Genomic DNA, 22,196 nt, shown 5'->3' with positions numbered 1-22,196 from the left:
TGCTTGCAAATATCTCATTCCTGCATTGGTAGTGGTGCTTCTTGGTATAGCCTGGTCCCCAATAGCCGGTGTGAAATCACGCAGAACAGCTTGCCGTACTCCTCAGGGTTGACTGGCTCATGCTGTATACTCCTTGTAGATGGGGGAGGGGGGTTAACACGCGTCGAGCAGCCCGGCGTGTGGGTTAGTGCCATGTCAGACCAGCCTCCCACTGAGCCATACTGTGCTCTAACAATTAGATACCTCAGTTACTGTACCTGCCTCACAAATGATCAGGTTTTAGGCTGTGAGAAGAAACAAAATGGGAAAACAGCTGACGATGCACAACACAGTATTAATCAACAGGAAGTGAATGACGTTCCTGCTTCCTGAACCGTGTGGCAGGCTCTTCCCGGAATGCTGACTTACTGGATGCATTGCCCAACAGGTCCAGTTCCATTAAAATCGTGCTTTAGTTGCTTTGTTTAGGTATTTGTATCTCTGCAGTTAGTCTTTGAAAGTACCCACTTCAGTCCCTCTAATGCCTGGCCACAGAGGGCACAGCAGGATGCTGCCTGCCTCCATGCAAGGCACAGGAATGTGGCATGTGGGAGGTACCAGTCAGAAGTGAGAGCACCAGCCTGCCACAGTCACCTATTGAATTGAACAGGCCCACCTTTTTCTTTCTCAGCAGGTTAAACCTCTGTGCCTGTGACCAGAAAGCCGAAAATGGCACATAAAGCATTGTTTCATTTTCCATAAACTTATTGCTTCCCTCTTGGTTCTTGGGGGTAAGGAGGTGATTTGAAAAGGATTTTTGAGACGCATCCATAATACAGAGCTTATCTTAATCACACCTCGGTCATTCATTGAAACTGTTCCTACTTAATTTTAACTTTCTACACGTTTGGTGTTTTGCTCCTGCATTTCGTCTGCTGTCCTTGCATAAGTATTCTGTGCTTCCCCTCATCTGTTGCAGGAGGAACAGAATCGGGGTAAACCCAACTGGGAGCACCTAAACGAAGACCTGCATGTGCTGATCACTGTGGAGGACACTCAGACACGGGCGGAAATCAAGATGAGGCGGGCAGTGGAGGAAGTGAAGAAGCTGCTTGTGCCTGCGGTGAGGGCTGAGCAGAGCGGGCTGGGCCGGCGGCACCCGGCCACAATACACCTGCGTTTGTGATTGTTAACCACAAAATTGTGCATCCCCAGGGAAGGCGGTTCTGTTGTTTTTAATTTTTCTCTCATAAAATGTGGAAAAGAGATTTTTTGTGTGTGTGTGTGTGTGTGTGTGTGTGTGTGTGTGTGTGTGGCCTTGAGTAGCTATAGACATCAGGCGGAAGGTTCTAGCCACTCTGTTGGCTTTTGCCGTTGGTTGCCGGAGGTGGCCATGTGGAGTTCCCTGTGGTGAACAGACTGGCTTGACAGCTGTGTCTGCCGCTTTCTCCGTGAGGAGGCATGGAAGAACACGGCTGACCTGCTGAACCCTGGCCAGATTGCTCCAGGTTGTCCATAATCAGCTTTATTTCAGTGCCCACCCTCAAGCAGTTCCCTGTTGCTCTGCTATGCACTGAAGCAGGAGCCCAGCCTTCTGCTGTGACAAAAGCAGGCACGTGCCTCTGTATGTGACCATTCTAACGAGGTTACGCAGAGCAAGGCCTTGCCGCAATGTGGGCTGATAAGCGACACGAGCTCAGGTCAGGGCTACCTGGGGTGAGGTCACACTCCTCGCCCTGTTGATTGCACGGCTGATTTTGACAGCGTCATTGATTAAAATTAAACTTAGTTTCTGATCTTGTACATCAAACTTGCTCTGATTGCTATGGCTGTAGCCAGGGAGAATATTTTCTTCCACTTTTTGAGTCAGAGTTGATTGATACCTAGCCGACCTATTATTTCTGATTAAAGCTGCTTTGTTTGGTCTTAGTCACCCAGCACATAGCCTTCACTGGGGTGCCCGCCCTCCACAAAATGGCATAATCGGCACCTTGCTGGCCTCCGTTGGTGCTCTGTCAGCACTGGTAAAGCAGTGTGGTCAGAAAAACCACATCGGCTCATGGGCCTGGAGTGCAGGCGTGATATTGTGGAGCATGTACAGCAGCTGTCACCAGGGAGTTTGTACTTCTGACCTCTGTGGCTCGATCCTCTGATTTCCTGTTTGACTTTATTAGGCACAGTTGTTGGTTTGCTGGATGTTGCATCGCCACTAGCAGGCTCTCTTCTGTCTCACTGTGCCTGAGAGCAGAGGCCTGCTTGTCTCGCGCCACATCCCCCAAAGTGTGTTTGCGGTGGCCAGGCTGTCCGGCAGGACGTCTTTCCCCCTTCGCTCTGTGGATGGGAGATAGGCTGCCAATGTCATGCTAAAATTAATTGGATTAAGCAGGGATGCATCACTATCGCCTGGATACAGTGTGTGTAATGATGGACATCTTCTCTCCATTTGGGTGTGTGAAATTCTCTTATTAAATCTACCACAAGGCAAATGGGGCCACCCTAATTTATTTTTTGCTTTTGAGAGGAGAGTGTGCCCCTCCCCTCCTTTTGGTTCCTCCTTTCTGGTCATGGTTATTACTGGTGTCCATCTTGCACAGGAAGCTCTGATCACTGACTGTAAATGACATCTGCACCCTGAATGTCCCCACTGCTGCTATTCTTTGTGGTCTCGCTCTTCCCTAAGCCTTTAGCTTCCCGCAGTCCCTCACATTTACCCTTGAATATGGAGGCTGACATGAGCAAGGTCTGACAGCAACGATCGCGTGGTTTCGTTACTGCTGTTCCTGCTGAGCACCGTGCTCCCTCATGCAGTCTGCTGGGCATTTTGTAATCGGCATTCCTCTTCATCGCCTCAAAATGGCTAAATGAAGTCATTAAAGTAATCATAACTTATTAGGTCTGTACAGCTAATTCTTGTACCTTGGTAATGGTGCTCACCACACACAAGAGCCCCTGCTGAGCCGCGATGCACCCAGCTGGAGGTGACAGTATTATCCCTGTCCTGGGACTTGGCCCCTGCTCACTTATTTATTAATATTTTCGCATTAAGCATAGCCACCCCCTGAACAGATTCATTGTCTCAAAAGCCTTAGTGGGAATGCCGGTTTGAGAAATGTCTGTTAAGTGACCTGTTTGTGTGTCAGCACGCTTATGTCCAAAATGGCAATGAGGGATTCTGAAGGGGTGTCGGCAAGCATGTATTATGTTTACATGGATCTGCAGGTCCTATTTGTGATCATCCACTGGATTGTTAATGGGTAAAAATGAAAACTAGAGGTTGACTGTAATGGAAGTCATATCAGTTTATAGGAATCAAGTTCAGGAGCACCATGACTTGGTGACTTTGGGGGGTAGCAGGACCTGACAGAGAGCTGAGCTGCTTGGGAAGCATTAGGAAAGGGACACAGCTCCTTGGCCAGCAGATCCTTATGATGTCAGCCCTTCTCCATGGAAATGGGACATCTGGAGGATGGATCAGGAGACTAGGAGAGTGTTGGGTATAGCTGGAATACTCCGCTGAAGCCATAACCCCAAGCAGCATAGTGGAGAATTAAGCAAACCTGGTGCAGTGGCACTGGGGCAAACACTGAGCCAGCCCGTGGCTTTTGTCTGGTAGCAGTGTCATTCTCGGAGCTGCATCCCAAAGGCCATTCACACAGGCCCTGAGCCTTTTGGGTGTTTAACCTTGATGGTCAATCAATCCCTGGCCAAATTGCCACCTCAACCACCAGTCACCCATTCCTAGAACTAAGAGCTCACCTCTGAACTATACAACCGAGACAGGATTGGTGTGATGCCCACTGAGCCTAATTGTTTTATTTGGCACTTAATGTTTCATTTTACTGCACACTCACATTTGTATTGATTGTTGTTAAATGCTGTGTGTTTTTTAAATCAGGAATTGCCTCTGTGTGTTTTTTGTTACATGGTTACAAACTAAGCATCTTCGCTGCTGAAGTGACCGTAGAATCATCCCCCTTCTTTGCCTCTCCTGTCCTTTGATTATCCTTTGTCATGCATAATTACTGTCAAGAACAACTTCTGTTTCAGCTTTGTAAAGCTGTCTTTTCCCAGGCTCTCTCCGATTGGCCGTAATACCTGACGCTGCAGTGTCTCCGCTTCTCTTGCTTCTGAATTAAACCTTTCCTTTTATGGCGTTCCTCCAATTACCTTGTACATTGCTTGATTTAGTGGTGCTTGACAAGGGTGTTTGGCAGTCCACACTCTGTGGAGTGGATTCTGTGGTATGCTACTAGGAAGTGTTTTGTTGTTGCTTAATTTTCCTGGTGCCAATTGGTTCTGTACCTCACCCTGTAGCCGTGATTGGACTCTTGCTTCTCCCCGGACAGTTTGTTGTATTGATAAAGAACCTTTAATAATGTCAGGTATTCATAGGAATCCACAAGCCTTTTTTTGTTCCGTGGATTTGTCAATTCATCAGTCAGTACTTCCCTGCCCTGCCCTGACCTGAACTCCAAGCCCTCCAGGAGCAGTCCTGCTTTCAGTAGTTCCAAAGACCACTCTGGGGAACAGAGTCATTTGAATGTCAGTGTGGTGAGATGAATTGGGTTCAGACTACAATAGAATAACAGCGGTTTCAGTTAAAGGCCTGAAAGAAATATGATTCCATTCCCTGGAACTGTCCCTGTGCTTAGAAGTTCTTTCCCAAGCTAGGACTGCAACAACTAATTGATAACATTGATAATTGGCAATAAAAACAGATGACAGAATTTTTCATTCATTTTTCAGTTTGCCGCTTAAATTGTGTCCTAGACACGTTAATAATTGTGTATTAAGTCCAGTTTCTATATGCGATTACAGTCCACATACAGTTGCGAGTGTAGCCTCTAGTGCACATACTACCATTGCCCATGGACATATGCTTGCGGTCGGTGCATGCGTTCAGTAGGGATACTCCACCAGTGTAGCAGAGGGGAGATGAATTGCAACAAACTGAGATACAAGCAGTGTAGTGAAATGGGTAAACTTTTATGGACCATTTTGAAGGTATTACTAGGTTTGAGTGCTAATACTTTTATCTTGATGACCAAAATTAGCTAATTTGTTGATTGCCTGATCACACAGTTAATTTTATCAAAATCACTTTTTGCAGGCTTAGCCTTAACACCTCTCTCCCCAGCTGACAGAGCCCTCCACATCACAACATGGGCTCGAGTAAGTCAAGCTTAATGCAGATCCCCGCAACCCTGAACAGGATAAGGGGTTACAGAAAAGGGGTGGGTGGGTAGGTTAGAGTGGACGTTAAAGTCCCGTGGAGGGAAATAGCACATACTAGAGTTTTGCAGTGTTCTTGTATTTCCAGGTGGAGGTCAACCGTCCTGGCAGGTGCCGCTTGGCCAGGACTGTCATCCTGTTTGCAGTGGTGCAGTTGTGGTTGATTCCAGGAAGGCTAGTGATCCTGCACTGCTACTGCATGCCTTCCAGTAGGATAATTAGTTTTGCAAATTTGTTTTAAAAGCTGCCAAATTGGCACTGTGAGCAAACAGGATGTGGGACTCTCCTTTAGTATGTCAGGAGGCTGCTTGGTCTCAAGTGGTCACAACTTGGGTGTAGGGCAGCTGCAGTTTAGTGTCTGCTTGGGAGCACTTTGGAGCACTAAGTGTGCTGAGTATGATGCACGCTCATCTCTTAAGTCCTTAATGTTGCCTTGAACCAGTTGGATTTCGAGATCTGCAGCATTTTAGCATCGCTGAATGGATCTTTATGTTGGGTTTGTCCCACATTCACCCATATTTCTGTGCTGTTTTGGTTTCTATTGTGCTTAATGAGTTGTGGTTCCTGTTGGGTTCCAGCCCCTGAACTGCCAGCACTCTGTGGCACACTGGTACGGCGTGTCCTGGCCAGGAGCAGTGATATGCTTCAGAGGGCTTCCACACTTTGTTTTCCATTTGATTCATGGCAGGAACCTTTTTCCCCTGTACCTCACTGGCAGCTAACAAGCCTTTCCGTGATCATCTCTGCCAGAATCTCTCATGCAGATGATGCTGATGATGGCATCCCTGAGTCTGTAGCTTGTGTCACTGGGGCAGTAGTGGCTTTTGCACGTTGAAACCCTAATGCTCTTACTATTGCCAACTCATTTACTAAGAGCTGTTCGTGTTTTATCTCTCCCTCTCTCCCTCCCCTCTGTGCCAGCAAGGAACAGGCACTCTGTCAGACAGATGGCCCCAAGCGGGGTGTAGCCCACATGTTGGGTTGAGTCTGTGGGCTGTGCCTGGTCCAGACGGCTGGACAGGAAGCTCACTCGTTAGACCTGCTTGGGGCTTCGTAGTTGCTCGGATCGATAACAGATCGCTACACCTTTCCCATGCGGACTCTAATCATTCTCGCCTCCCAGCAGCCCTGGCATGACAAATGAGTACAACAGACCATCTGGCTGTTCCCAGCCATGTGTGTCTCTCAGATTAATGCAGTGCATTCTCAACTTTCTGCAGAATGGCTTACAGCATACAGGGATGGTATGTGCACGCCTTTGATGCACTCGCTTATGGGAGAGGTGCTTGTTATATTTAATTTTCAGCCTGTGTTTGTGAATGAAAATAGTAAAAGGAAGCCTGAAAAAGGAGGCAGCCTGTAACATTTACATTTATTTAGCAGGCATGCTTGTCGAAAGCGATGTACAAGAGAGGAGCAGAGAGCAGGATCAGCCAGTCCCCGGAGCAGTTGGGCTTAAGAGCAGCTCACGGGGGTCACAATAGATGTGGGGCCGCTGCAGGTGACACAGGGAGCGTGCTGCGGTCGCTGCGCTGCTGCGGTCGGCCCCCATTAGGGCTGTTTGGCATCCGCAGGACTTTTCGCTGCCTGAGTGTTTCTCTTAATTGCGACTGGCTCTGGTAAAACCAGCTAAATAAATATCCCTTCGCTGCTGTTGGAGTTTATCATGCTCTTGTGTGAGTTTTACAACATTAATGCATCATTTAGGAAGATGGACTGTGTTGCTCTGATCACGCCTGTCAGATGAAGGTTCTGTCAAAGCAGCCCTGTCTCCACAAAACGCATGTGTGTGTGTTTGCCAGGACAAGGCCTGTGCTTTTAAAAGAATGTAATGAAGCTAACATGAACAAGTTAATCGGCCTGTTTCTCAGAGCGCCCCCTAGCTGTGGATGGTGTGTCGCTGGCCTGTCCCAGAGAAGCGGATGACATCCAGCCGCTTTGGCACTGGAGTGAAGAATCTCGCCTGGCTTTGAACCTCCTAATCCTTTTATTTGGAAGGGAATCAATAAGGAGCAATCCCCCCCCCCCCCCCCCCCCCATAATGCAGCAGGGGGAATGAGGCGTGGCAGTAATTATCCACAGACTGCTGGACCTCGCTAGGGTGGATGGGAACGCCCTATTGCCCTTCTGGGGAGGGAGAAGGGGCTTTCATCTCTGCCTCTCTGAGTTTCAGTGGGACAATGGGACTGTATACATCTCGGCGTTTAGAGCAGCCCTCACCTCCCTTAAAAATGTCTCACATTCGGAGTGGCTCTTGGAGCTGGCAGCAGGCACCGTCCCCTCAAAGCCCCTGGGCTTCGTACTGGCACAGGCCCGGGCCGCCCATCACATCTGCTGAACATCTCCACCTGCAGTCTGTGCTGTTCTGCTGAAGCGCTCTTGGCTGGGTGGCTTATGGGCCTTCTGAATCTACCCCCCCCCCTCCCCCCGCTCTTTTTGTGCTCAGCCTATCAAGTATCTGTCTGCACTAGTTTCCTTTTATTTCGAGGTTTGGCCAATTGCACCTTAATGTGCAGCCTGCTGCTTCATTTGTTGTTCTGTTGTTTGTTTATGCATTTTCATTTGTTCTCGGTTCCTGTTTTCTGCGTCCTGGGAATGCACGACTTGTGACATGTCCAGTCAGTCAAAAATGCCCTTTGAATCGCCTCGACGCAGGACCTGGAATCAGATTCAAATCCAGCAGTATTTAAACTCCCTAAATCAGCTTCTCCAAATCCCTTCAAGATATTCTGAACTCCATTGGTTGGCATTAAAGGATCAGGCAAACAGAACAATTCATTGCATGGGATGGAGGCGTTGGATTGGGGATGAGGGACTTAGCGTGTATGCAGGAAGCTCTGTCCAGGCAGCTGTCTGATAGCGGCTTACAGCATGTCTTACTGTTGGGACAGAGAGTGAATCCTTTTAATGTGCTGTTCTTATTTCCCTGGGTGTAGAAGCACTAATGCTATCTGTGTGTGCTTTTATATGTATTACATTGTGGGGACCAGATTTCCCTACAATGTGAACTTGCAACCTTTCCCCTTGTGGGGACATTTGTTCGGTCCGCACAAGGGGAAACTTAGTGTTATAAAAATCTGAGACTGCAATCAAATTGAAAATGCCAAAAGTCTTACATTTGATGTGGTTACTTATAAAGTAAAGGTCTTGGTAGGGATGAGGTTGTCGGGATTAGGCTTAAACCCATAGAAATTAATTGGCGGTCCCCACCAACCTGTGTGCGTGTGTGAGAGCACTGTGCTGTTTTGATCATAAATTTAAGCAAGACTTTTATCTACTTTCTTAATGTATCCTTCATGCATGCCTCTCAGTGAGTTAGTCAAGGCCTTTGCTGGGGGGGGGGGTGCAACCTCGGGAGCCTCAGGCTTCTTTGCAACTCATTGTGCAGCACTGCACCTCTCTGGGGGTGCCGGTTAGAAATGGGTTATAAATGGACCTGCTGCTCCCACGGCTGTGTTCCCAACTACGCCGCAGTCCGGTGATCTCATTTAAAGGGGAAACATTCTAATCAGCCATTCCATTATTCCTTGTTTACTGTAACTGATTTGTTACTGTTTGCTTGCATGTTTAAGTTTCCCCATGCCTTTCTATGCCTGCTGTTGGTGTTTTCTCAGTCAGTCACTGAACTCTGTGGCAGTCCATCTTTTGTTCCTCCCTTGGAAGGCCAAGAGAGCCCAAACTAACCTGGGCACAAACTTAGGTCATTGATTTTTGGAGACGGACAAAAGACATTCTGCTGTACTGCACTCTGCGTGTTGTGGTGTGTCTGTCTGTCTTGCACTGTCTCACTCGCTGTCCTGGTGAGGGATGTGTTTGTTGATGTGTGCTCCTCCATTTTGTCCTTTCTGTATCCTTATGGCTCTGGCCTCGGTCCATTCACACCAACCATTTTTCTTGTCTCTCTTTCTCCTTGGGAATCTTGTAAATTCTAGAAAACATCAGAACAGGACATAGTCTTGTAATGCCTTTTCACCAGATGTGGGTGTTTCTCAGAAAGGAGATGGAGCAAAACAGCTGTGTGCTATTTCCCTGCCCTGCTGATACTTGCCATTGGTGACCTCATCCTCAGAACAGAGTGCAGGGCCAAGGCCTCTCTGGATAAATGAAGGCCTTCGGTCCCATTTGCCAGTTGCCCCACCTATGACTTCTTTGCTTGCTTTGTTTTGCCGGGACCTTCTTTCAGGCATTTGGCCGGTTCATGTTTATCTTCATGATAATTGGACTTGTACGGCTACTTCAGCGAGATGCCTGGCAGGGGAAACCCCAGATGAAAATGCATTCTGGGGATGTGGGACTGCTTCTGCTGTCATGCACTCGTATGTGTAAAGCAGGAGGCCGGCCTCCCTCTCACCATTTGCCCTGTTAGCCCCGGTGCCTCCTGCCCCCTGAGCAGTTACAGGAATTCAACAATTTTCCCGCAGTGGCATGTGCACTTCCTGTCTGCTTTTCCTTCTGTGGAGTGTTGCTCCCTCCCAAGTGCTGGGTGGAGTGCTTGTTTTTCACTCATGGGTCCAGTGTTCACACAGGGATTTATTATTGTGTATTTACTGGGACGCCCCAGCCAATGTGCCTGTTATTACATTGGCTTCTGAGCAGTGGCCCCGCCCCTGCCTGTGTCATTCATCTGCTTTTTTACGTTGCTTGCTGATTCACTGGAATCCTGTGCATCGGTTCTCGTCCTTAAAGCTATGCCACCTTCCTTGTGATGGCCATTGCTGCTGCATTTGCACAGTGGCGCTTGGGGCACGGGATAGGGTGCTCTCACTCTTGTTAACCACAAGCTTTTCCATGGCTTTGGAGTACTGTGGACCAGCAGCCAGGCTTTGGAAACATTTCACCTCTTGTGCTGAGATATGGCTTTCTCTCAGGTTCTTTTTCCTGGGTGGGTGTTCTGAAGAGCCAGGTGCAGAGCACTAGCAACATGTTACATCACGCATGTTCTTAGCTGACGCCTGTTATCTGAAGCAGATTCACATTTATCCACATGGATCGTTAAACATTCTGTCTCTTGGTCACAAGTTTGTTTCTACCTGCTGGGGTTGCACACAAAGCACTGCGATAAATGACACTTGCTCCTCCATCCCCAGGGCCTCTTTAGCTCCCTGACCTGTGAATCTATCAAGCTCGGGCTGCCTGCTGCTCGCATATATCCCAGGGTGTTTCGCTTTGCTGCTGGTCCAGGCTCTGCTCCACTTCTAGTCCTTACTCTGGCATGTACTCCACCGCCCTGCCTTGGGGTTTGTTTCCTTGTCCCTCAAAGAGAATAAGGGAATAGCATGATGTAGCCGTGATGGGAGCGGTTCAGGGCATCTTCAGCACGGGCAGGTAGTTGGGGTGTGGGAGCGTCCTCGCTGGGGGGCAGCATTTAGTCTCGGTGGCCCTGGGTGTCTGCCGGCACCTTGCAGGCATTCCTCTGTTCCCCCTTCTGTTTGAATGGCATGTGGGGGCATTGATTAGGTTTAGGTGGGCTGGGCAGCCTGACTGGGCTGCTGTTGTCATGGATCTGGGGAAGCTGCCTGGCTCATAGCTTTCCATGAATCATTTCTATTCCCTAATTTGACAATAATGACTCCAGCGTGCTTGTGTATTTATTTAGCTGCAGCATTAATTGATGGGAGTGATGAATGCAGGCTTCTTGTAGTGCATTTCATTGCACACAAGGGAACAAAAACAATTTGTTGTCTGTGTTCTTCTGAAGTCCTTGTCAGCAAGATTACGGAATGACAGTCATTTCTCCCATTTTTCCGGCCAAAACCAATAGCATAAATATTCCTTTGTTTTTCTACTTAATTTGCTTCTTTGATTACACTGTAATTTTCCTGATAAATTTTTTATGCTGATTTTAATTATTTACTTGGTTTGTGCTTCCTGTAACCTGGCTGTGTGAGATGTGCTGTTCTGTTCCCTCCATATTAATCAATGGGCTCCTTCATGCCCTTCCAGGCTGAAGGAGAGGACAATCTGAAGAAGATGCAGCTTATGGAGCTGGCCATTCTCAACGGGACATACAGGGACACCAACTTAAAGACACGTAAGCCCAGGCCAATCTCTGCTAGATGGCGTCTGTTGTGTGTGTGTGTTCTTCGTGTTGAAGCCTTAGACCTTAGAGGTGTGAAAGCCAGCCCTGATGTGCAGTGTCTGTCAGTGAGTGGGGGCCTCCATGCATGTCTCACTCCAAACACACAATCATGCCCTGACTGTGTGCGCCCCCCTGCTGACCTGACGCAGAGGATTGCCTGGTATCGGTTGTCACCCCTGTGCCTAAGCCCCGTCATGGTTGTAGGTGGCTGCTTCCATGGTCAGAGTCCTTGTTTACTGGCATATAATCTTTGGTTGGTTCCCCCATGCCAGGCTCAGCTCAGGGCCTCCTTCCCGCCCGCGCCTGTCCATGTGGGTCAGACCCACTAGCTTCATCTCCTGCCCCTTCACATCCATTTTGGTGGCTTTATTTGATGGAATCCTCATCTCTCGTGCAGGTGTGTGTGTGTGTGTGTGTGTGCGTCTGTGTGTGTGCGTCTGTGCGCACGCACGCACGCGCGCGCGCGCACGCACGCACACACACACACGCGCACGCACACACACACGATGGAGCCAGCCCATGCAGTTTGGGTCTGGGAATTTCACTCCCTTAATGGAAGATTCACCTGCCCCTCCTTAATTTTGGATCTGGGTTTCTAGCCCCCTAAATGGCCAAACCCCCCCCCCCCCCCCCCGCACCTGGTTTTCTTCTTCGCTGCTGATTTGCTTTGGGTTCACAGTGATCATTGCATGAACTAATTTTCCTTTTTTGTTGTTCCACCCTCCTTCCCCCCCCATCTTGCTGTGGTTTGGTTTCTCGCCCTTCCCTCTTCCTCTCTCTCTCTCTCTCCCCCTCCCTCTCTCTCCCTCTTTCCTCCTTTCGCTTATGGCAGCCAACCTTGCCTTCTCTCTTGCAGCGGCCGCTGCGGCTGCTCAAGGTCCCCGCCTCATAGCTGCCCCCACCGGGCAGGTCCTCCCTCCCACAGCCTTGAGGCCACCGACACCAGCGGGGACGCCCATCATGAACATCATCCGGCCCACCCAAATGGCCGCCATGTTGCCCAATGGCGCCCCAGCCCTGGTGCCACCGGCACCTGACGCTGGCATCATCTACACCACGCCATACGAGTACCCATACGCCCTGGCCCCCACGTCTCTGCTGGAGTACCCCATCGAGCACACCGGGGTTCTAGGTAAGCGTCCCTGGGGCTCAGGCGCACCCTTTAGCCCTGGACTCGAGGGCGGCCTCTTTCTCACTGGCGTCCTGGACGCCGCTGCCGCTGCCGGGAGCCACGGGCAGGACTTGTTAAAAGGTAAATACATTGTGTCCACCTGAGGGCGCTAGTGCCATGGCCCCATTCACTGTGTGTGTGTGTGTCTGTGTGTGTGTGTCTGTGTGTGTGTTAGCATGTGTGTGTCCATGTTCCCTCAGCCAGAGAATCATACAGTAGACTCACACTAACTGGAGCGATCGCACTAGGCTCGCACACACACACTAACTGGAGCGATCGCACTAGGCTCGCACACACACACTAACTGGAGCGATCGCACTAGGCTCGCACACACACACTTTCACAGAGTCTGCTGAGCCTTGGTACCCAGGCCCCCAAGGCCCTGTAAGGACACCTTTTTTGGTGTCTGTCGGACTTCTCCTGCACCGCAGTGGGGATGCTCATTAAGGCCCTCATGCGTTTTATTGCTCCTTTTTGGGTCCTTTTGAAGCCCTTGCAGGTCGCTCTGGGCTGGCCCTGTACTTTAGGCCAGGAGCCGCTTCATTATCAGATGATCTTCATGGGAATCTCAGCTGGTGGCTCCATGTTTCAGCAGGAGAAAATTAAACTGTGTTCTATTTTTTGTGCCCCCACCCAGTCACACTGAACGACTTCTGAGCGAGTGACTGGAGAAGCAAGGGGTCAGCTAAGGGCTGTGTCAGCCAGTGAAGGGGTGCAGGGCAGGGGAGGGATAAACAGCCCCCTTAATCGGCCAACCCAAATTGTAGGGCATCACACAGCCATACAAACGACCATGCTTATGGGCTCTGCTCAGCACAGCCCCCTGATGCAGAAGGACCGGAGCAGAGCCGCAGTCTCCTGCACGCAGCCTTGGGGGCTCAGGCCTGACATGTCTCTACACACGCATGTACACACCTACACGGCCATGAGCGCCGGAAAGACGATCGGCGGCAGGGAGTCAGCAAATGCTACCCTGACGCACCGTATCCTGCTCTGTACTGCTTACCCTGCCACTGCTCCAATGTGAAGGTTCACTCAGTGGTACACCACACCTGTGTGTCTGTCTCTGTGTGTCTGTCTCTGTGTGTCTGTCTCTGTGTGTCTGTCTCTGTGTGTCTGTCTCTGTGTGTCTGTCTCTGTGTGTGTGTGTGTGTGTGTGTGTGTGTGTGTGTGTGTGTGTGTGTGTGTGTGTGTGTGTGTGTGTGTGTGTGTGTGTGTGTGTGTGTGTGTGTGTGGTGCTGTTTCTCCAATTGACTCGGATGCTATGTAACCCTGTCGACTTGTTGCCTAGGTGCTATGGCAACTAAAGTGAGAAGGCATGACACGCGTGTCCATCCTTACCAAAGGATTGTGACAGCAGACAGAGGTTAGTTTAGACCTTAATGACTCTTCATTTGGGGGGGGGCTGGGTTTCTTTGTCATTTGTGCTGTTTTTCCTGACTTGTTCAGAAATATCTGTGGTATGCAAACGTTTACAGTGATGGATAAATCCATTGACAGTTATCATCACGTAGAGATGTTGAATGCTCAGGTTTGTCTCTGTAAAAGGTTTTCTTCAGTTTACATTCTGTGCTGGTGCGTTCAGGCAGTCAGGCTGTAAATGTCACAGGCCTGAGCAGGACGGCCACCAGGCCTCCCGCCTCTCCTCCTGCACGGACGCACTGCAAACACGCTAATTAAAGCCAGCAAAGCAATTGGACATTCAGTGGCTGTTTGACCAACATTTTCCCCCGGATCTGACGTGCACGTGTTTGTAATGACATGGACACACTCTGATCTGCATACAGTTTACAATTTGCCTTCTATGAATTTGTACACATGGGAAAAAATATTTTTGTACTATATTTCAGTTGTGCAAGGGTACTGTCATTTAGTACATTGACATTTTCTGAGATGTATTTATGGCATCTGTATATATAAACATCTAGCTGAGCGGAGGGCGAATAAAGCAAGCTGGAAACGCCAGTGGAGCCTCGACTGCTGTTTGGCACACGCAGGGTCACTCGCACTGCAGCATTACTGTGTTTGTGTTGCGCTTGGTGCTCCTTCCTCTGCTTTCTCTCAGCGGGAGCTGCGGTGTCCTACGCGGCTGATTGGAGGATGAGGGACTCGCATTCTAGTCATAACATGATTATAACCAGATTAGCCTTTTTCTTGGAAGGGGAATTTAAAGACCATGAGATTTCATTCATTTTACTGTCAAAATGATGTCATTCAAGTCTCTTCCTGCTGACACTAATATCCTTTCTATCTGTTTTGTTTTTGTTTTTTTGTTTCTAACCACCTAGCCGCCACCGGCAACTAACACATGACCTTCTGACCTCTGAACTCTTCACCCAATGACGAGCTGCCCCCCAGCCTGCCTGCTGATCAGTTAACTGGTAACTGGCTTTGCTAGCCTCTCGGACCCCGTGAGAACGGCATCTACTCGCACAGTTACCCTAACTACAACCACCACCACAGCAAGCCCTACAGAAACTCTCACTTCACTATCAAATTGTTTTGGTATCAAACATTTTTCCCTTTCCTTTTCTTTAAGTATCTCCCTGCAGTTTGGGTGGGTTTATCACCACCCAAGAACCTGCACTGATTTTGAGCAATAAAACCCCCAGCCCTGCCCCTCCCCGTCTGTTCACTTCACTCAGAGTAATAAGACAGTGCCAACCTGGACCTGAGTCTGCATTTCTACGCTAGTCTTTTGGTTCGATATGATGGTTTTGACCTCATCCGCTCATCCCCCCGCCCCAGTCCCCTTACCCTGCAGAGGGACACCTGAAAGAAAAAGGAAAGGGTTAAAAAGCATCAGCGCGTCCCTTTGGTTCTGTCATCGTACTTCTGTTTCCTGATGCGCTGAGCCGTCGTTTGGAAGGGCTGACACACTCTGGGTGTTGCCTGAGTTGGCTGACTTATAGCATGGCTCATATGATTGCAGAGCTTACTGTGTTCTTTATGTTGGTTTTTCTTTCCTTTTGTTTATTTTAAATATTTTGTTTTACATTGGAAATGTGGTGACCTGGGTATTAATGTATGTACTGAGATTGGTGAAGGTGAAATTGGCCTCCTCATCTCAGTGGGGTGTCTCTGGGAGCCCTGGGCGTCTCCACTAAACCCTTTCTCATGTTGGTATTCAGTGCCTGAACTACATGTCTATACATCTCATGTCACAGCAATCCCATCTCGATCAATATGGAAAACGGTGTGTTGATGTTCCCGACGGTCCACGTGACTTGTTGGGAGGTTCTCCGCAGTCGTGCTGGGGTCGCTGTGACGTGAGTGTTCTACCAAGATGCATGAACAGAAACACTAAACAGGGAGGAGCCTCATGCCCAAGTATGGATTTGTACAGAATTATTGATTTATTTCTTCCTTTTCCTTTACCCTTCACAAGAAGGAAGCGATAAACGTCCAATGATGTGACAGAATGTGGCGTTTAGCCTGCTCTTCTTGGAGGGAAACTACATGTAAACACTTCCTGTATCACACGACAGAGCTGAGATGAAGCAGAAGGCTCAGCGGCTGCTGTCCGCTCGCTGGCTCTTCTGTCTGTCGTGTCTCAGTGCATTAAAGTGCATTTCTTAGACAGCCCCACCTGACGTGTCCACAGCACACTGTGCTCGTCTGCTGGGGGGGGCTCTGAGAGGCCCCACCCCTAAAACATCTTTCATTTCTCATGAAAAACTAGGATTTGAAAGCCATGCCTGCCTGTTCTAATTGCTTTATACATACCTGTTCTATATATATAAATATAACTATATAAATATCTAAATGTACACATGTAGATACCGGCATTGCGGACAAACGGACAAGAACAAAATTAGATACTTTTACAGGGTGCTGGTGAAAAATATATTTTTGGCAATTTTAGCTTTTTGTACTTGCGATTATAAAATAGTGTAAAAAAAAATTTGTTTGAAAAGGAAAAAAAGTTTAAAAAGTGAAGTTGGATGTTATTGGATTAGAAAGTAAAGACCAAAATTGCTGCATGCGGAAGGGAGAAGCGAAGGACCCATGCAAGGGAGAGAGGGAGCCAGAAAAAGTGCCTTATCGATGGTCATTTGGTTTTCCTGGCATATCCAGCACCGCGCCGAGGACAGTGCGCTGAGAGCAGCGTGACGTCACTCTATGCAAAAGAATAGCAGTCACTCGACAGGCTAATGCGTGCCATCTTCCGTCTTCCCAAGGATAGGTCGGCTTTTTTTTTTTATTGTTTTTAGACCCCCACCACCACCTTAGTCCTTTAATATGCCATTTGAACAAATATACTCTTATTATTTTTTGTTTGATTTAAGTTTGAAGGTTATCATTCACACACGTGTGTGTCTGTTACTTTGTGTGTGTTTATACTGCGAACAAACTGCCAACTGTGATGCAGGAGTCTGCCACAAGGAGGCGGAGCGCAGAGCGAGACGGGGAAGGCGGCGGTGACCCCGCCGTGGGTCACTGGCTCTGCCCTCTCGGGATGTGGGGGGCGGGGGCAGCCTTGTGCTGTGGGGAGGGCTGGATTTGAGACACCTGAATCATTAGAATATTTGCCAAAAATTTGAAGGTTTCGGAGATGAAACCATGCCAGATTTCCCCTAGTGCAAGTAAACACTTTGTGTTCCATGGTGACGCTGGAAGTCGGTCAGTGTTATTCCTCTTGGCCTCCCTGCGGGGGCCCGGAACGGGACGCCCCGTCTCGCAGGTTCCATAGAGTTCCTGATGCATCTCCATCACTGGCAGCCCACACGTTATATCATGTGTGTGTTCTATTACATGCTGTTACGCAACAGGTCAATGCTTTGGTTTTTTTCAGTGTTACGAACTCTTCAAAATGCAATATTAAAAGAAACGTGCGAGCAATTGACAGTATTATCGTCCCTCTCAGATGGCTGCTTCGCCAGCCTGGAGATGGCGTCAGCTGTTGGAGAGTAGTGGCACACTCTGACCTGCCTACTCTGTATGATAATGTAATTAACAGCCATTGTTACAGGTTTCAAATGTATTTTTCTAACTTCATTTTATATGTATATTAATCATTTTTTGAAACCTTTTTTTTTCTGATGAAGCCCAATGCAGGTTTTTTTTTTTAAAGGTTTAAACTGTCCCCAACCCCCCCCCCCCCCGACCCCCCCTGTTCCTGTCACGTCAGGAGCCTGCCTTCCCTCCAGCCCCTTTTCTTGGCAGTTCCTAGCTTGTTTAACTCATTAGTGACTATTAGTTCTTGTTACAAGTATTTTTACATGCTTGCGTTTCGTTTTCATGGTGTATGCTGTTATTTTTTCCTTATTAACCCCTCCTTGGCATTTATTTTAATAAAACATTCTTAGTATGAATTTTACTAACTTTGCTGAAATTTTTATTTTTGTCTTGTGTTTAACCTGTTTAATGAATGTACTACCTGGTCTGGTTCACGGACTAACAAGATTAAAACTGGTGTCTGGCCACCAACATTGGCACTGGGCTGTCACGCACGTGCACACACACTACCTATTGGAATGCTCACACTGGGCTCACACACACACACACACACACACACGGCCTAACAGTCACACAGGGCTGTCTCTCGGGCTCACACACACGTACATTCTAACTGGAACAATTGCACTGGGCTAACATACACACACAGCCTAACTGGAACAATCGCACTGGACTGACATGCGCACACAAAGCCTAACTGGGACGATTGCACTGGCCTAACACACACAGCCTAACTGGAACAATTGCACTGGACTGACATGCGCACACAAAGCCTAACTGGAACAATTGCACTGGGCTCTCACTCAGTCTAACTGGAACGCTCACACTGGGCTGAAGCACACACACAGCCTAACTGGGGTGATTGCATTGAGTTCTCACTCACAGTGTAACGAATGATCATACTGGGCTCACACACAGCTAAATGGAACAAGTGCGCTGTGTTCTCTCACACACACAGCTTGAATGAGTGCGCTGTGTTCTCTCACACACACACAGCTTAACTGGAATGAGTGCGCTGTGTTCTCTCACACACACACACACACACCCTAGCTTGAATGATTGCACTGGGCTCTCACACACAGCTTAACTGGAATGAGTGCGCTGTGTTCACACACACGCTAACTGGAACGATCTCACTGGCCTCACACACACAGCTTAACTGGAATGAGTGCGCTGTGTTCTCTCTCACACACACACACACCCTAACTGGAACGATCGCACTGGGCTCTCACACACACACACAGCTTAACTGGAATGAGTGCGCTGTGTTCACACACACGCTAACTGGAACGATCTCACTGGCCTCACACACATGCACACTTTCTTGATGGGAAACCATCTGCACAGAAACATGCTACTGTGTCTGTCAGCTGCCTCTCCTTTGTACTCTTTCTGAAAAGGCTCCGTATTTGTTATTGCAGTGATTATTATTATGGGATGCAGGCCAGGAACAGCAACTGCTTTGCTGAGTCATGTGTCCGCTGAACACGAAGCCCCACCACACTGTCCTTCCCTAGCATGTGATATCGCTGCGCCTTCATCTCCTCACATATATGTATGTATATGAAAGCTGATCTCTCCCTGTTTTTGTGGCGTATCATTCATACTGTTGTTAGCTTCTGCTCACTCACTCACTGACTCACTCGCTCACTCACTCACCCAGGCCTCAGTAAGCAGATCCACTGCATGTAAAACACTCTCCAGCCACTTAACTGAAGGTCAGTCAAAGCGGTGCTGGGTCACCTTCAAAGTCCAGACGAGGTTGCTGCTATTGGGAAATGGTGTGTGGGCAGCCGGGTCATCTTCTCTTCCAGCCTTCTGTCGCTCTTGGACAAATGACAGAATGAGGTCTGCGGGGGGGGGGCTCTACTGCTCCCATTTAAAGCCGTTCTTTGGAGCTCTGCTGTTCCATAGAGGGGAGGAGGTTGCTTTTCTGCTGTGTTTCCTCCTGTCGTTCTCTTTAAAGCAGTGTTTCACTAATATCAGGCCCCATGATGCAGCTGCCCCCCCTCCCCAAACCAAGACCCATTAGCTGCTCCCAGATCTAAGCGCTGAATCACAGTGATTGATATTTCAGCTTAAAAAGAGTATCAAAGCGCCTGGGCCTCTTTCAGTTGGTGGCTTTTGATTGTAACGTAACCGGAGTTAAATGGCTGTTTGGATACGACCTCAACCTGGAATCAGAGTGAGCGTAGTCACTGTGCCCTGTAGCACATTGTTTTGTTTTGTTTTTCTTTCAAAGAGTCTGTTTCAGCTCTCAGGAACTGAAGGATTTGGGTACCAGACACACAGACATGCTGACAAGTGTAACGTGTGACGGGGACCAGCAGCGTGTGTGTTTGCGCGAATAAATCTGTCCTGCCTCCCGCATGCAGTGACAGGGAAGGGACCCGTCACAAGCACAGCCAGGAAGCACATTTCTAGAACCATCATAAGTGCCTTTCAAGCAAAAGACTGGAAGAGATATTTTTCTACTTGGCCATTGAAGTGCCAGTCGCTGCCTTCTGCAAAGTTTCCCTTTGAGCAGAGAGAACCTAAGACTTCAGCTATTTTCAGTGCACATTAAAGGTTTGACTTCCTGTATTCACACATACGCACACTCATAACTGGAATGTTCTGACCAAAAGCTAGTGCCGCCTTGAGGTGACCCTACCCCTGGAAGCCCTGAGAAGCTTCCGGCTTGGAAAGGGCAGTGGGAGGCAGTGATCATGCTGTCTGCGGCTGCGTCCTTCCCATTACAGAAACAGGTGCAATGCGGCGGCTTTCACACGCCAGCCTCTTTTGGACCACGGTGCCTCCCAGCAGGGAGGGGTCCGAATAATCTGGCCTGCAGTGCCTTTGCTAAAAATAGTACAAGGATTGTATGGCATACGCACGCGTGTTATTACATATGTAAGCATATGTGCACGTATGTGACATGCGTGTGTCGTCTTTCTCTTTGTCAGCAGTAGCTTTTCATAACATTCCTTTATAGTGTCGGCATTTAATTACTGTTATTTTCTTTTGTTTATCCTTAATCTGTGTTACACAAGCTAGGAGGGCAGAGCCACCCAAGTGGTGACGTGGCCCTGGGGGGTTAAAGGTGGCGCCGCTGAGCCCAGGGCCGCCCTGGGGACTCGTGATAGGCCGGGCGGCCGGCTGAGCCCAGGGCCGCCCTGGGGACTCGTGATAGGCCGGGCGGCCGGCTGAGCCCAGGGCCGCCCTGGGGACTCGTGATAGGCCGGGCGGCCGGCTGAGCCCAGGGCCGCCCTGGGGACTCGTGATAGGCCGGGCGGCCGGCTGCACTCTTCAGACTGAAGGCAGTGCACCGTGTCCCATGGGGCTGAACTGGCTTGATCAGAAACCTCTTCTTGTGGAAACCGTTTGTTCTGGAGATTTACTGTTTTCTTCTGTTATTTTCTACTGAGAAGGTAAACAAGTAAAATGGGAAAAAGAAAACATGTCTTGGCAATAATGTTGGTCACACCAAAAATGAGAACATGTGCATTGTGTGCAATAAAGTACTGTATTTACAAGCTGGCCCTTGACTGCCTGGATTGTCCTCTAATGTTGGTTCAGCCTGCTGATCGATGACGACATAATCCTGAGGTACAACGGTGAGTCTGATTGGCCGATGCCTTTTTCCAACACAGTACATCCACTTGTCTATCTGAAGCATGAGTCTATGGGCACTTGAAAGGTCACCAGGCCTGGTGTAAGTCTCCCGTTAAAGGCGGCGCTAATGGTTCAGAGCCATACAGGACCAATGGCGGACCAGCAACCGGGGTGCTGCTGATCGTGGCTGATCTGAATCTGGCCATCCAGATGCAGGGAATTACTGACAGAATCAGTGCTTTCTGGAGGGGCAAAGTCATGTGACTCCTGCTTATGGAAGTGGGCTTATAATTCTTTTGCAAGGAAACTAATAATATTCTTTATATAAACATGCCAATATTAATGACAGGATACAGCAGCCTGTGTTGACATAGATGTCCGTCAGTTCTGTAAAACCAAAATCAATCCATCTGTGTTCAATAATCACTGGGCTACCGTCTGTCTGTGGCTGCACATGATGCAGTGGCCTGCAAGCAGGCAAACAACTGATACCTTATCGATCCCTGTAGGGAAATTCTCTCTGCGCCTCCCCCAGCTTGCTCTCTCTAGGTGAGAGCAAGCTGGCTGCGAAGGGCAGCCACCTACTGCAACACCCAGGGAGCCGGGGAATAAGAGCCATACTCAAGGACCCATAGATGTGCTGAGGTCAGGCTTGAACCAGCTACTTTCTGATCACAGGTACAGAGGTTTAGCCACTGAGCCACACGCTGCCTCCTAGTGTGTCTCTGTGCTGCGGGGGAACGTTCCCACCAAGCCCCAAGCAGTGATTCCCAGCAGAAGAACTATTTGAGTATAAGTATAGGGTGAGATGTAGCTGTGACTCGCCGTTGGCGACCGGCCATATTTTGGATTATTACCAGACTCTTCTGTACAGTTGCTGGTGCAACTTGGTGATGTCATAGCTCACTCTGCCCCCCCCACTCCATACACATCCTGCACGTCATCAGTGTTTAACTGTAATGTTGCAGCGCCTGACCATTGCAGTTTCACATGAAAATACATCTGGCTTTGCAGTAAACACAACTACAAGGTAACCGCTGGAAATTAAACTCTCTTGTCCATTTTTTTGTCAGTGTACATTTCTGAAGCTGCATACTCCTCCACTGAGAAATTAACTGGTTTTAAAAAATAAAAAGCAATAAGTTGACTCACAGCACGATGTCAGGTTTTCACCCAGAAGCA

General features: G+C 48.8%; 1 protein-coding gene across 6 annotated transcripts in view; it reads left to right on the top strand.

The window, feature by feature from the left end:
- Positions 1-20,939, top strand: part of qkia (QKI, KH domain containing, RNA binding a) — a 44,627-nt gene extending 23,688 nt beyond the window's left edge. For 3 of the 6 annotated variants that reach the window (XM_048975348.1, XM_048975350.1, XM_048975349.1), the window contains 5 exons: positions 959-1,102; positions 11,155-11,242; positions 12,123-12,542; positions 13,753-13,827; positions 14,750-20,939. In XM_048975348.1, the coding sequence (XP_048831305.1) occupies positions 959-1,102; positions 11,155-11,242; positions 12,123-12,542; positions 13,753-13,827; positions 14,750-14,766 (744 nt within the window). In that variant the 3' untranslated portion in view covers positions 14,767-20,939. The remainder of the gene's footprint in view (positions 1-958; positions 1,103-11,154; positions 11,243-12,122; positions 12,543-13,752; positions 13,828-14,749) is intronic. The other 3 variants (XM_048975351.1, XM_048975353.1, XM_048975352.1) reach the window with 3 other exon arrangements.
- Positions 20,940-22,196: the final 1,257 nt, after the last annotated feature.

Source organism: Brienomyrus brachyistius, chromosome 14 (genome assembly GCF_023856365.1).
Source record: "Brienomyrus brachyistius isolate T26 chromosome 14, BBRACH_0.4, whole genome shotgun sequence".
In the NCBI taxonomy this organism is placed as follows: Eukaryota; Metazoa; Chordata; class Actinopteri; order Osteoglossiformes; family Mormyridae; genus Brienomyrus; species Brienomyrus brachyistius.
The sequence above is the reverse complement of the archived record's forward strand: the minus strand, read 5'-3'. Positions and strand labels throughout refer to the sequence as shown.